The sequence below is a fragment of the Penicillium riverlandense genome, assembly GCF_028828495.1.
Source record: "Penicillium riverlandense strain IBT 135883 chromosome Unknown utg000006l_segment0_segment0, whole genome shotgun sequence".
NCBI lineage: Eukaryota > Fungi > Ascomycota > Eurotiomycetes > Eurotiales > Aspergillaceae > Penicillium > Penicillium riverlandense.
The window spans coordinates 2,825,973-2,840,582 of NW_026643197.1; the positions used below are offsets into that span (position 1 = coordinate 2,825,973).

Consider the following 14,610-nt stretch of genomic DNA (forward strand, 5'->3'; position numbering starts at 1 on the left):
AGAGGGCTTTTCGTATGGATTCGATGGCCATTCATCTCCGAAGGATTTATAATGACGACCATCTTACTCCGATAGTACTATTCTCTCGTTCTTTGCCACTCTCTATTTTCTCCACTCCATTACCAATCCCAGGCAGACAGGTAGAGACAGACTCTGTTAATTGTCTACGTATCTACAGTTCCATGCTGTCGAGCAAACTTTCCGGCCGCACATTCACCATCCGCCCGAGCAAATTCACCGTAACCTTCCGCACGCCCCCGACGCCAGTGATCCAAAAATCCTTCGCCTCAGGCCCAGCCGGGTATCAAAAATGAACGAAATCCAGGACAGCGGCAGTAGGGTGCAAGATCTATATACATCATCGCTTGCTAAATGTCACACGTAGCTATGGGCTGTTCTGCAGGTGCAAGACTGCTCCGAACGGCCAAAACTGAACAATAATAATATATTCATTTTTCAAACGATGGTCAGGGAATCTACTAGCACTGGGACTTGTATTCCTTCAACCACGCTACAACAAACTTGGCTTCCTCCTCTTGGGCCTTTCTAACAGGAAGCGGAGGTAGTTTAGGTGTCGTTTCTTTTGGGAAGAGGCCGTTCTCATCCCAATGATGGACGGCTCCTTCTATCAGAATGCGCGGCTCGCTCAGCGTGCTTGGCGTGTTCAGATACGGGTCGGCGAGCGGCGTCACCGGCCGCCACGGGTCTGTCTGCCCACCAATCTGCGCCAGACGTGGGTAGGATATTTTAAACCCACCATATTTGTTAATCTGCTCCGTATGGGCTCGTGTCGTGATGCCAAAAGCCTCGCGGCAAATGGTGCTCGCATACTCGATGGTCTGAGTGCGGGAGATCAGGGGCAGTTGGTTCTTGGGCACGGTCGAGCCGACCGAGAGGTAGCCCCACTGAGTGCAGTACTGATACGGCCATGACCGCCAAGTCTGGGTAATGTCATCTAGTTTGTAAAATGTGTCGTTGCGAAGGCTGAAGTACTCGCTTTCGGTGTAGCCGGCCTCCAGGACCGGCTGGATCTGAGTGTAGTTCATCCAAGCTGCCCAGTTCAGTAGATGAGGCGCCAGGCTGGCAGCCTGTTCTCCGTATCCGCCAGCACGAATCAACTTCTCAGCGGTGGCCTTCTGGTTGACATAATGAGGATATTTAATCGTACTCGAACTGAGATTCGTGCAGTAGTTATCGAAGTCCGGATCGTTGACTGCCGGGTCCCAGTTCCGGTCTTGCCAGTAGGAAAGGCCGTAGGAGAGCGCACTCATAAAGTCATCATCATACTCGAGCCCCTGAAGGTTGAAGAGCGCTTTCAGCTCAGGAACGTAGCCGTGATTACGAAAGATGATATTATCCATTGCGTGGGTGAGTGTCTGGGTAAGGCTGATGCACGGTTGCGGACCGTATTGCGCAATCGGATTGTAGTACTCCCAATAATCCCACTGAGCCTCAGCAACGCCTGAGGAAGAGATGGCACCGAACCATGTGTCTGGATAGAGCTTGCGGAGGAAAGCAACGTAGGCACCCGCATAGGAGCCACCATAAGCGATGTATGGTGCGTTACTGGCGGTTAAGTTGAGATGTTCTAGGCCAGGGAACACGATATTATTGGCGAAATACGTCGTGTCTGCCAGAGACTGATCCGTGGTCAAGAACCGCAGGTTCTCCACAGACAAATCCGGGACAGGGAAGGACTCTCCATAGTACCGGTGCTCGAGAACGACTCCAAGTCCGTTTGTTTCTTTGGCGAGTTGGTATATTATACCTGGTCAATAGCATTAGAAGGGCATTGTATTAATCGCAAGATAGAGCGCACCTTTCTGCAGGTACGGTAATCGGTCGTCACCTGAGGTTTCACCGGCGCAAAGCACTAGGACGGGGCCACCGGGCTTGTAATAGGTGGCGTCAAACCAGTAGCGAATGTTGAAGAAGCCATCCGAGTGTGGGTCGTAGCGGCTCTCGTTGTGGAAATGGTCAATTGGCACAGAGAAGTTGTAGGCTGGATACAATTTGACGGGGTTCACATCGCCGACGGCAGGCGCCTTTCTAAGCTATTATTCTGGTCAGCGCTTGCGCTCGGACCTGCGACACGATGAATTGCTTACGAGGAGCCGCGATTCCAGTTCACCAATGGGCAACGAACGCGCCGCCACATAGCCAGTGAAGCTGGCGAGCAAGAGAGATAGGCACTTGAGCTTCATGAAAAAGTTAGACAGAGCGCAAAAAATCGGACACGACTGCTGGGGAGGAGCAAGTGACGGCCCAGCCTTTTTATTTGCGAGATTGCGGGGTTCGCATCGCCTACTTTGGAGTTTAGCCTATCACGCAATTAGTAAATAAATCTACTACTACCTACCCCTCTCTGCAAGTGTGCCAGGTGGGTCAATATGTGGGATCTAGCTGGAGAATTGATCGGCCACTCATTATCCAAATGCTTATCTCAGAAAGTGGTCAAAATCCTAAGATAGAAGACGTCCGACATTCTAAGGATAATCTAGCTATCTCTTCACAGTGCAAAATCCATAGTGGGAAAATGATACCAAAAATATCAAAACTCAAAAGCATTTTAGTGCTTGTACAAATTTTCATCCATGAGTCCTCCATGTTGATATGCTGACATAATGTCTTGCTATTGTTTAGAAGAAAAGCCACGATGCGAGAATTGTACCAATCGCGGCATACGGAAACGTTTGTGAGAGGTCTATGGCCAATGATCCAACGGAGTACTGTGTTGTTTGGTTTGTATTCGTGCTTGCGCAAGAGTAGTCGACCAGGTCGAACAGGTTACCGTTGGTGGCGTTGGTGTCATTACGGCCGAGCGAGCCCAGACCAAAGTTCTGGATTGAGCCGCGCAGTATGCCGTACAGGGTGATGTAGCTGTCATCGGTAGTGTTGGGGGTGACACCGGCGCCGAACAGGATAGTGGCAATATGGTTGTCGTTGTTGGGGGTGTCGTCACTGTCATTCCACCAAGTGGCCTCGTCGAAGGTAGCGACGACAAGGGTGCCTTGGGCTTCCAGTTCAGGCAGGTACAGATCCAGGAAGGCGTTGAGCCACTCGGCACCGGTGTTCGGCTGGCCGAAATAGTTGCTGTCGGAGGTAGGGTCGTGAGCGTTGTGCAGCATGTCCGGCACGTAGTACGAGTACTCCGGCAGAGTGTGCGACTTGACGGCGTCGGCGAAGGTGTTGTTAGCGCCGTATATCTTGCTGCAGCGCTCGTAGTTGCCCGTATATGTGCTGAATAGCAGGGCTGGGACGTCTAGGCGGCGGTACACCTGAGCCCACCAGGTGGGATTGGTATTGTCTATAGGGCCATTATAGATATAGTTGTTGCAGTCGTTTGCACCACGGTGCGTGGCGATAGGGTTGTACCACTCGGCGTAGGTGCCATAGGAAATGCCTTTAGCCTCCAGAAGGTCGTAGATGCTAGTGGCGTTCACATTGTAAAAGTCCTCATCAGCCATACCGAAGAAGTCACCCGCGACTAGGGCAGCGTAATTAGGCAGGGACGGGTGAGTGATAGCGTAGCTACGGGTCAGCAGCTTGCCCCGGGTAGCCAGCAACTGCCAGTAGGCCTGGCCCATAGTCCACTCGTAGACTTCGTTCTCGAAGACGATGTGTAAGATCTTCTTGAACTTGCCCTCGCACTGCGTGGTTGCGCAGGAATTAACCGAAGACGAGTTGCAAGTAGCGAAGAGCTTGGAGCTGTTGATGGCCTTGGGGTTGGCCTCGCTAATCTGGAAGAAGGGGAACTTGCCGGCTGCACCGGACGGAATATGATAGCCCTCCTTCGGACCGTAGCCGGTGAAATTGGAACCGCTAACGGTATTGTTGTTCACCGACCAGAAGTAGTAGCCGCCATACTGCTCCGGTGAGAAGGGAGGGGTGTAGGAGAAGGGGTAGTTGGCCACAGCCGGATCATTAGGATTGAACACGTTGCCACCGATGTACGGCACATCCTTGTCGGGGAGGGCGTACTGGGCAGTAGCCGCGGACGCGAGAGCCACGACCATGAAAGCGTTCGTGGAGGTGTGCATCTTCGACAGCTGCTGGACTATATTGAAAGATCGAAAATTGAGTTATGATCTCTAATTGAGGGACGTGTGAGGTGTTTGGCGAAAAGTCCACCTTTAATAGGTGTCATCGCACTGGGGTACTGTTCAATACGCTCGACACACGTGGGTGGTCTTGGTTAGTCATTGGTTTAATGAGCAAGAAGTTGAAGGGTCCAAGCGGATCGTGTATCCTTCTGCCTGGTTGCAGATGCAGTTGCACTATACTCATTGTGGGCTGATGATCTGTTCTGGAAGACCAGCGTGCCTTGGACGGGGGATGGAGGCAGGAAGTGCTAATCAACAGAAGCTTTTTCAGACCCATTATTTTCGTGGAATTGTTAGGCCAAGCTCTGCGCTAAGCTTCGGGAATGTAAGGGGCCGAGCCACGGCGTTGCCTGCAGGACCACAAATGAGAGCACGTGCTCCGGGCGGACTCTCCCATTCAAGAAGGTCAAATATAGACCGAAATGAAGCAGGTCCGTTCGTTGCAAGCAAAAAAGCTTAAGTCGGTTTCGAGCAAAAAAAAATTCACAGGGAATCAAGATTTTGCACACATCTCCAATATTATTTGTCCCTCCCTGTCTCTTTTTACATGCAGGAAATATTGAACATTAAGGGGCGTCCAAAAACAGAGACGGATAGATTATGAACGACTAACGGGATGAAGGAGCGTCAATGTCCCTAGATTATATACTGGCAACTAATTCAGCTAGATCGGTTAGGTATATTATTAAAACCTACTTCAAAAACAGCTACTATAGCTAAAAGTGTTGTTATTACTACTGAATCACATGTTATAATATGTGCTCCAGTCTAAAGGGAAACAGCCCAGAACATGTGTTAAGGTTCCAAAATTATTGTTGAGCATTAAACCCGTTGTAGCCATACCTGTTCCTATTATTCTTGCTGCTTGCATCATTTTTTTATTAAATTTTAATTCTCAGTCTCAGTTAATACTTTTATATTAACTCATGTAACAACTAATCCTAGTATTATACAAGCATAAATGTGTGCGTTGAATAGGGATAGTACTCCATGCTGCCTAGTGGCCTCGTACTGCATTTTCAAGTTCACCCAACCTATTTCTAGCCCTTTGTTGGGTTACTCCACGATTTTCGAACTTCGCTAGCCCTTTATACACCTCGCTTTCGGATTTAACACATGAAAAGCGGCAGCAACGTTCAACGTCACCGTCACTATGGACATTGAGTTTAAGCGAATGCTCCCCAAGTAAATTCATGGTGAAAAAAGCAAAGCCAACCCTCTGGCTGAGTAGATCTTGGTGCTGTAGAATATCTCTTTTTGCTACTCGTCCTGATAGATAATATCTCTTTTCGTGTTCATGCCATTATTCGTGCATTGAAGGCTACGGCCGGAATTCTTTTCATATACACATGCAGGCAGCAATACCATATAGTGCTGCTCATGCATGGCAATACTATCCCCTGGCTAAATAACCAATGATGAACGTTTTGGTTTCAAGGGGTCCTAGCGAGTCCATAATTACTGATACGATCGCCCGTGATACGCTAGGTCCTGCGATCATTCGGAGGACATGGACCGAGATATACCTACTACTGAACTCAAACATGCAGGAATACGGGCTCCCCACGTCCTCCCCCCAGATCTTTTTTGATGTGGCTGTGGCTGTGGCTGTGGATGTGGCTGTGGCTGTGGATACATAATAGCCAGGCGACCCACCGCCCTGATTAATGCATAGTAGCGTTTGTTCTCTACTCCTCGTTCTATGCGACACTGAGAGAGATTCACAGCATTGGCGCAGGTCACAATGTCAGTGTCTGAGGCATTTGGTCCTGCCCCTCCGGGCATTGACCTCTCCGCGAATCGAAATGGAGAGATTGAGAGATGCTTTGCGGAGTCGTTACTCTGATGGTGCTGTGAACACTATCTGTGGCGTTGCGGATATACACACGGTCCAGGACAAAGGACGTTAATTTTGCCATTGATGATTTTCTGACTGTTGCTGCCTTGGTGAGTTTTGCCTTTGCTGACTACACGCAGCCCTGCGACTTACTTACGTGATCCCAATACTAGATCATCGGTTATGGATCTAGTATAGGCGTTATCATCAGTATGCCGGCCCTCTCGAGTCCATATTCAATCCTCGATGCTAGCCTTTAACCCTATTCTGCCTAATAATGGGTCTTAACTATGGGAACGGCTACCACCTCCAAACCCTCACCGACCATGACTTTACAATGGTCTGGAAAGTCTGGAAACTCCTTTTCTCGCATGTCATCATCTATGCCACCTGCGTCACTTGCACCAAGACATCGATCATCTTGTTCTACCGCCGACTTTTCAACCTTCACTTATCTCTTTATCCCATGCTATTCTTCATTCTCGGCTATTTCGTTGCGGTTCTTATCACGATTTTCGCTACATGCAGGCCGGTCAGTCACTTCTGGCAGTAATGCACTGATAAATCTGCCCCGGGCGAACACCTGATGCATTCCGATTCCCAAATTGTGTAGAGCTCACATGACAGAGACTACAGTTTCGCTCGCCAATTTTGTATTTGAATATTATGGCCAAAAGGGGGAAACTCTTACCACCAAGCAACCAACCATAGAAGGAGAGAAAGAGGAATACCTCGCGTTCGTACACAAGATAAAGGGAACTTATCACTTCATCGAATTGGAAGCGTTCGAGCGTCGAATTTAGTTCAAGACATCGCTTTGGGACGCTTGGGGTACTTGCAACCCCGCCATTTGATCCACCAAAATACAACACTTGAAATCTGGAACAAATTCCATCCGCCTTTGCACCTCTTCCACGTTCCGGGCATTGGTCATGCTTATAGCTTTCCTCGTTGCTCTCTGTTCATTAACACCCATGTTGAGTTAAAATCACCAATTTCACTCTTTACTTACACTTCACCTTTCTACCCGCCCCGCGCGTCTTCCAGTAGAATACAAGGTCTATTTTGGGAAACGGAGGATCCACTATCATACCCTATTGGGGCTAGTGTGTTTCAAACCAGAGAATTATTTCGTGGGAGTATGTTGATACTGCGTACACAGTATGTGATTTCAAATATCGGTGTACCCACCCTCAGGAGTACTTAGCGTCCTGGTGGATAATTCCGTTCTCTAACGCCAGACGCAACGAAGTCAGGACATATCTTGTAAATAACCTCAATGAGAGAAACAGTGGGTTTCTTGATAAGCGTGTCGATGGGAAAAACCCATGACCTAGGCACTAACCAAGACACGCAGATACTGTTAGCCGCTTGTCACCAGCCGCCAAATGACAGTAGTAGCTGCATTTTAGACAGAAGGTTAAAAAAGTGCCTAGCCTTAGCCGCGGAGTGCAGCCCGACTAACTAGTTAGTTACCCCAAGGCTGCCCCCAAACTGTAACAGCGGCGTATGTGACATCTAGCGCGATCGTCACGGCCTCCTCGATAGACACAGAATGATTTCATTTTAATAACCCCCTAACTTCTCTGTGGACTTTATCAGGCGGCCACCAGGAAAAAGCCCCAATTTCACTGAAATGGAGTTGAGAAGTGATACTGAATCTAAGAACTATCAGGTTGAAGAACGTTTGATCGGAGAAGATGAACCTGACTCTCAAGAAGGGAACTCCTCGATTGGAAACAGTCTGTCGAAATACAAGCCTTCCATACCACGTTGGCGACTGACTCTCTTCGGTGCGGTGGCCCTAGGAGTCGTTGTCCTCGCGTTCAATCTTGGATTCACTCTTTGGGCTGTTGGACATCGCTCCTTGGAAGGCGGCGTCGGCACACTCTGTGACGGGAAATGCGATCAAGTCCGTAATCAAAGCATTGCATTACATCTCATCATCAACATCCTGAGCACCATTCTTCTAGGAGCAAGCAACTACTGCATGGTTAGTGGCATATTATGCATTTAATCGAAGGGCACTTGGACTGACACGGCCGACCTCCAGCAAAGGCTTTCTGCTCCCACAAGAAAAGACTTGGATGAGGCTCATCAAAAGCGCCGGTGGCTGGACATTGGGCTTCCGAGTGTACAAAACTTACGTGCTCTGTCGCGAATCAACCTGTTTCTTTGGATTGGCTTGGTTCTTTCCTCACTTCCTTTACACCTGCTGTAAGCATACAAAACAGCCTTAACCAATGATGCCGGGCAAGACTGACCTAGAAAGCTACAACTCCACCATATTTTCCACCACATCGGCTAATGATTATGATGTCTTTCTTGTGGGCAGTGAAGACTTTGTTTACAAGTCCAATGCTCCTTACAATGACACACTGTCACGTCTCCAAACAAAGGCAGCCAATGGCGAGCTAGCTCATCTTGACAACAAAGCTTGCATAAACAGCTATGCAGTTACGTATCTATCTGCGCACGGAAGCTTGCTCCTGGTCACTGGTAACATGAGCCAATCCCAGCCTAACTTCGTCGCCGGAACCAAGGTGGTCAACGGCGGTGGGGGTGATACAAATGATCCATACTCCTGGATTTGCCAGGATCGCTCGAGGGAACACGACTGCAATTATTATGTACCGAGCATCAGAGATAACTCAGCAGAGTGGAAGATCCAAGGTAATCAGGTTCAGTATTGTCTTGCAGAAACAACGCAAGAGCGTTGCTTGCTACAATTCAGTCTTCCATTGGCAATAATTGTTATCGCTTTCAATTGGCTCAAGGTCTCTATCATGTTTGTTGTGGCCTTGCGGATGAATAGTGCTCCCCTCCTTACTATAGGCGATGCGATCGCCTCATACCTGAAAGAGCCTGACCCGACAACTCGCCATCAATGCCTACTTGCCAAAGAGCAAAGGGGAGTCAAAAGTTTTGCACATTTTATATATAGTGCAAAAGTGAGGCGATGGGGCTCAGCAGCATCTAATCGCCGTTGGTGTTTCACTCTGGGGTGGTAAGGCCTCCAAGTTATTTGCGAGTTCTCTCTCTGCCAGCTAATTAACAAAATTGAACAGTTGCACCCTCGCTTTGTCCATTTGTATTCTCTTGTTGTGCTACGGTCTCCGTTCTATAACTGATGATACAGGGGCTTGGATGCTTGGTCTAGGCGCTACTTCTCCGCAGACTCTTATACACGGCGTTTGGCCAACTTCTACAATTGCCAATACGCTGATTGCCAACTTCCCTCAGCTGATCTTCTCAATGCTCTATTTCGCAATAAACGGCCTGCTCAGCGCAATGGCCTTGGCTCATGAATGGAGTCAATACGCGGTACAACGAAAAGGACTTCGCGTTTCAGCCAGTCCCACGGGCTCTCAGCGGACGAGCTACTTCTTTTCTTTACCGTTTCGATATAGCGTTCCCATGACGGCAGTTGCAGCAGCTCTTCACTGGCTTATCTCGCAAAGCCTATTTCTTGTGAATGTGTTTGCCTACAGCACTGATGGAAATCGGGCTCCAAACCAGGATGTAGTGACTTGTGCGTGGTCACCAGTGGCCACACTTACCGTTATCCTCATTGGTGGGCTATGCTCCCTCATCTTGATAGGCATGGGAGTATTCGGAAAGTTTGCATCAGCTATACCAGTTGCTTCCAGCTGTAGTCTTGCGATATCAGCTGCCTGTCAACCTGTTCCTGGGAGAAGTAAAGAAATCGATCCTATCACGGCAACCCTCCCATTGAAATGGGGTGTCATGAACGCGGGGTCTGAGAGGGAACATTGCGGCTTTTCAAGCGGAGGAGGTCGAGGCGCCACAGCATGGAAGAGTATACCGTTAGTTTGGTCAATGATTTGGATATTCATGAGAAGAGCGGAGCCGACTATCTCAATTTTAATCAACGAGCCTCGAACTTACTCAGAATGGGACCGCACTTTTCTAATAGGGACCCCGACTCTATATACACAGCGCATGCTCCAAAAAGACCAAGTTATGTCAAGGACCTACAAAGGGTTGCAATTCCGGCAACGGTTAGCGTCGGTGCAAGATGGCTTATCTGGGCTAGTTAGGCATCTCCCGATATACTTTGCTGACTCTTGATGACTCCCCCGCACTGTGCAGGATCACCACAAGTCAACCAGCCAACCTGGCTAAGAGTATTTGAACTATTGTTTATAGACCCATGCCTCGAATCCCAGTCTCATCTCGTATTGGGTGAGTCACATGGTAAGCTGGGAACGCCACACATACTCCATCTTCCGAGGAAGCGACTCCAACCCCGACTTATAAACTCCCTTCCCTGCCCCAATTATTCTCCATAATCTTCAATCCATCCAGAACTATCGACCTACCACATCCTCGACTCAAGTCTACCAACCAGCGTAATGGATATTTTCCCATTGGAACCGTATCGCTCCGCACGTCTCCTTTACCGCGCCCCAGAGGACAATGCCGAAGACGATGCATTTTTCCTCGCTCTCTACAACGACCCGGTAGTCGGATCTATGGCATCGCACTCTCTCCAACGTCCCAGGGCCATCCAGGAACTGAAAGATCTGAGAAAAACGATTGAAAGCAGGATGCTCATGTCCGTTATGATATGCATCATCCCAGACGACAAGGACAAGGAGCCGGAGACGATTGGGGTGATCTCGTTGAAGTCGCAACCGCCCGTCCTCGCTCATAATCGAACACATGAGCTCGGGATTAGTATTGCGCGGCAGTACCAGGGGAAAGGGTACGGGCCGGAGGCTATCTCGTGGTTGCTTGATTGGTCTTTTTTGTCTGCGGGTTTACATCGTGTGGAACTGACGGTGTATGAATGGAATGAAAGGGCAAGGAAGGCGTATGAAAATCTTGGTTTTGTGAATGAGGGTCGGCGGAGGCAGTGTTTGTGGAAAGCAGGGAGGTGGTGGGATGCCATTAACATGGGGATGTTGTCGGATGAGTGGGAAGCAAAGAAGAAGATCACCAGCTCTTAGATATCGCGAGGATTGACGAATACCGAGACGTTATTGTATATCGACGATGAGATCAAGAAGACTTAGCATGGTCATGCCAAAAGCCATGATAAAATGGTCTACTCAGCTATGATTAATTAATTACTACATGCTATTGCAGCTATCTCTTTGCAAATTGCTCTACTGTAGCCAATTAAGATACTTCGAGCGACCAATTATTTTTCGTCGCCCTCTTTATTGCCCAAGCCACAATTGCCCCTGACTGCTTGGTCTCTAAAACACACTCATCCTTGTGGCTGTGGTGAGACAATGCGACACGCTAAGCAACATAGCCGCACCGTGTTAGGATTAGATCGGCCTCTAGACCCTCTCAATTTAGACCGAAGGTTCCTTCGGTCCCGCACGTCACCTCGTCTGGGGCTGAAATTAACTACTGTGCCACTTTTTATTATCACCTAGCAACTAAAGGGATGTTGGTTGAGTCTTTGGTGCACCCTGGAGGCTTGGAAACCCTGGAGACAAACTATAAAGCCACACGCCCTCAGCAACTCGACCGCATGTTATTGTCAATTATTGTGTTTCAAAACCCACCCTATTATTAGGTACCCCTGAGACAAAATGACGTCGTCTTCTATTGTATTGGCCCTGGATCACCCTAACAAACTCTATGCGCCCTGCGATGTAATCACCGGGACTGTCAAGGGTTGGAATGGATCGAGACCTCGTTGCAAGTGATCCTCAAAAGGACGAAGCAAGCTGTGAATTGGCTTTCCGCGCCAGCGTCTCACCGCATACACTGAAGACAGAACGCCATTGGTATACCAGTCTACACACTCGCCCTTCGGACTATTATGGTTTGTCTAATACAACACGGTTCGCCCTGACAGTGTCTGATACCGTTCAGGACAACTTTTCTCAGGTGCATTAATTGAAAAAGAGACCGGGATACTCGACATACTCCTGGTCTGGATCCGGAACTTCGAGTCTGCCACAGGACATCCCTTGCCGCCATCTCTGAGCATAGCTCCCAGGACCCGCTGGCAGCCGGGGTCCGAGCACTAGGGTCTGGCGCTATCCCATACTCCGTCGCTGTGGTAGAATCTTATGTGAATTAAGGCTCTAAGATCGAAGAGTTCGATTCGGTCGAGGAAGGGGTGCACATCACGACGTGTCGCCCTTCCAAAGACGAGTGGGCGCAGATACAGACCAGGGCATTCTCTCGGGCCAGATGAAAATCACCAGCAAGCGGGTCAACTCTCATCGGAAGTCGAGCTTGATGGACAAGCTCCGGATGGATTCTGACCCTACTATGGTCGTGAGCACCCAGATCACGGCGCCCAGAGTGGTTTGTGGGAGCGGCGAGATGGCTTTATCGCTCCGCGTGCAACTGATCCCTCTCATCGGCGGGAAACCATACAGGCTCTCCCTGCCACTACTCGCCTTGGAGCGCGTCGACAGGTACCTGACCGACACAATGTATTTATGTGCGCAACACAGCGCCGGTCATCCGGGCTATCGAGAACGAGTACGAGTTCTCCAACAGCGCGGAGGTCGGACATTCTCAGGCCGTCAATCATGTCTTCAAGCCAATGGCCGATGGCAAGGCATACGAGGACAGCCGATGCCAGGTGAGATTCGCTATCCTTGCTTCATGGACCCCGACCTTCAAGACGTGAAATCTTCGGGGAAAGTGGGTGATATCGGCAGAGACGGTGTTCCGATGTCTGGGCAGCAATGGAAGGTGAATTGCCGCGATCCATTGGTCTTCGTGTCGAAGCCTAGCCATCTCGCCGCTGCGGAGGATCCGGACTCGATCGCTCTAGGCAGCTCGTTCCAGATACCGAACAATGGTCCAAATGGAGTCGAGCCAGCTGGTAAGTATGTTTCCACCAATCCGATCGTCCAGGGACCCCAGGGCTTTGTGTGGTGATATTTTTTCCTTTACTTTCTTCTTTTCGTTACCAGCGATGCGATACCCATGGACGAGGGCCGGGGATTTCACGTGATCCTTCTAGAATGATTCGTCCGTTCCAGGGGCAAATCAACACACAAGCCACAGGTACCAACCAGTAATTGAGCCTGAATCAACTATTGGTAGACCCTCACTCCAAAAATAGTATAGTGACTGCACGCTAAGTAATCCAACTCCCTTCCCTCCTGACAGAACAACGCGGCCTTGCTCCACTGTGACCCACCGTCCCCTGTCTCAGTGGCGTAAGTCTAGATTTTGCCGCGGTCCCCTTTTAAACATGTCTCTCCTTGTGGCTTGTTTTCTTCTCTCCTTCAACTCTCCCAATTTCTCACCACTCTCGCTTTTTTTTTAACCCCCCTTTCACAACACTCTTTTATCTCCTTCTTTCTCTGTATTTTCTTTCACAGTCATTATGCATTTCACCAGTCTTTTGGCCCTCGCCCTGTCGCTGGGCACGTCTCAGGCCGCCCTCCAGGGGTTCAACTACGGTAGCACCAACGGCGATGGCAGCAGCCGCACCCAGTCACAGTTCCAGGAGCTATTCAAGACCGCCAAGGGCCTCGTCGGCACCGAGGGTTTCAACAGCGCCCGTCTGTACACCATGATCCAGGGTGGCACCACCAACGACCCCATCTCGGCCATCCCCGCCGCCATTGCGTCTGACACCACCCTGCTCCTGGGTCTCTGGACTTCCGGTGGCAACACGGACAACGAGCTGGCTGCACTGAAGTCTGCCATCAGCCAGTACGGCGACCAGTTCGCCAAGCTGGTGGTTGGTATCTCGGTCGGCAGTGAGGATCTCTACCGCAACTCGCCCACTGGAGAGAAGTCCAACGCTGGCCCCGGTGTCCAGCCCGACGAGCTGGTCGACTACATCAACCAGGTCCGCTCCCTGATCAAGGGTACCGGCCTCAGCGGCGCCCCCATCGGCCACGTCGACACCTGGACCTCCTGGGTCAACAGCTCCAACTCGGCCGTGAACGACGCAGTTGACTGGCTCGGCTTCGACGGCTACCCATACTTCCAGAACACCATGGCCAACTCGATCGACGACGGCCTGTCCCTGTTCAACGACGCCGTCGCCAAGACCAAGTCCGCTGCTGGTGGTAAGGATGTCTGGATCACGGAGACTGGCTGGCCCGTCAGCGGCTCGACCGAGAACCAGGGTGTCGCCTCCATTGCCAACGCCAAGCAGTACTGGGACCAGGTCGGCTGCCCCCTGTTCGGCAAGGTCAACACCTACTGGTACACCCTGCAGGACGCCGACGCCTCTGCCACTCCCAACCCCAGCTTCGGCATCGTCGGCACCACCCTGAGCACCAAGCCTCTGTTCGACCTGACCTGCCCCAAGCACTCCGCCTCCTCGTCCGCCGGCTCTTCCACCGGCTCTTCCTCGGGCTCATCTAGCACCTCGGCATCGTCGTCGTCTGGCAACGGCTCTTCCTCCGGCTCGACCACTTCCACCGGCAGCAGCTCCGGCTCCTCCTCCAGCGCCAGCGGTGGCAAGAGCTCCAGCGGTGGCAAGGGCTCCAGCTCTGCTGGTGCCACATCTACCAAGGCCTCTGGTTCCGGCTCCGCCTCCGGCTCTCCCTCGCCTACCTCGACCCCCAACGCTGCCACCCGCGCCTCGGGCTCGGCCTTTGGCATGATCATTGCGGGCATCGCTCTCGCCATGCTGGCTTAAGCGTTTTGATTTTTTGGGATCTGGAGTGACGAGGATAAGCTGTTATCAAGATTAGAATTTAG

At 50.5% G+C, this 14,610-nt stretch overlaps 5 protein-coding genes across 5 annotated transcripts; 4 read left to right on the forward strand and 1 right to left on the reverse strand.

Annotated features, from left to right (window-relative positions):
• Positions 1 to 479: 479 nt before the first annotated feature.
• N7474_007343 (putative extracelular serine carboxypeptidase) lies at positions 480 to 4,287 on the reverse strand (the record flags this gene model as incomplete). Its single annotated transcript, XM_057198753.1, has 4 exons — positions 480 to 1,768; positions 1,820 to 2,054; positions 2,775 to 4,052; positions 4,279 to 4,287. 4 exons carry the CDS (start codon positions 4,285 to 4,287, stop codon positions 480 to 482), a joined length of 2,811 nt encoding a protein of 936 aa, XP_057052193.1.
• Positions 4,288 to 8,186: 3,899 nt separating this feature from the next.
• N7474_007344 (uncharacterized protein) lies at positions 8,187 to 10,221 on the forward strand (the record flags this gene model as incomplete). The annotated part of the gene is made up of 2 exons (XM_057198754.1): positions 8,187 to 8,502; positions 10,196 to 10,221. 2 exons carry the CDS (start codon positions 8,187 to 8,189, stop codon positions 10,219 to 10,221), a joined length of 342 nt encoding a protein of 113 aa, XP_057052194.1.
• Positions 10,222 to 10,316: 95 nt separating this feature from the next.
• On the forward strand, positions 10,317 to 10,913 carry N7474_007345 (GNAT family N-acetyltransferase; the record flags this gene model as incomplete). The annotated part of the gene is made up of 1 exon (XM_057198755.1): positions 10,317 to 10,913. The coding sequence occupies one exon, from the start codon at positions 10,317 to 10,319 to the stop codon at positions 10,911 to 10,913; it is 597 nt and encodes a 198-aa protein (XP_057052195.1).
• A 1,207-nt stretch (positions 10,914 to 12,120) lies between these two features.
• On the forward strand, positions 12,121 to 12,822 carry N7474_007346 (uncharacterized protein; the record flags this gene model as incomplete). Its single annotated transcript, XM_057198756.1, has 1 exon — positions 12,121 to 12,822. One exon carries the CDS (start codon positions 12,121 to 12,123, stop codon positions 12,820 to 12,822), a length of 702 nt encoding a protein of 233 aa, XP_057052196.1.
• A 454-nt stretch (positions 12,823 to 13,276) lies between these two features.
• bgt2 (GPI-anchored beta-1,3-endoglucanase EglC) lies at positions 13,277 to 14,548 on the forward strand (the record flags this gene model as incomplete). The annotated part of the gene is made up of 1 exon (XM_057198757.1): positions 13,277 to 14,548. The coding sequence occupies one exon, from the start codon at positions 13,277 to 13,279 to the stop codon at positions 14,546 to 14,548; it is 1,272 nt and encodes a 423-aa protein (XP_057052197.1).
• Between the last annotated feature and the right edge of the window lie 62 nt (positions 14,549 to 14,610).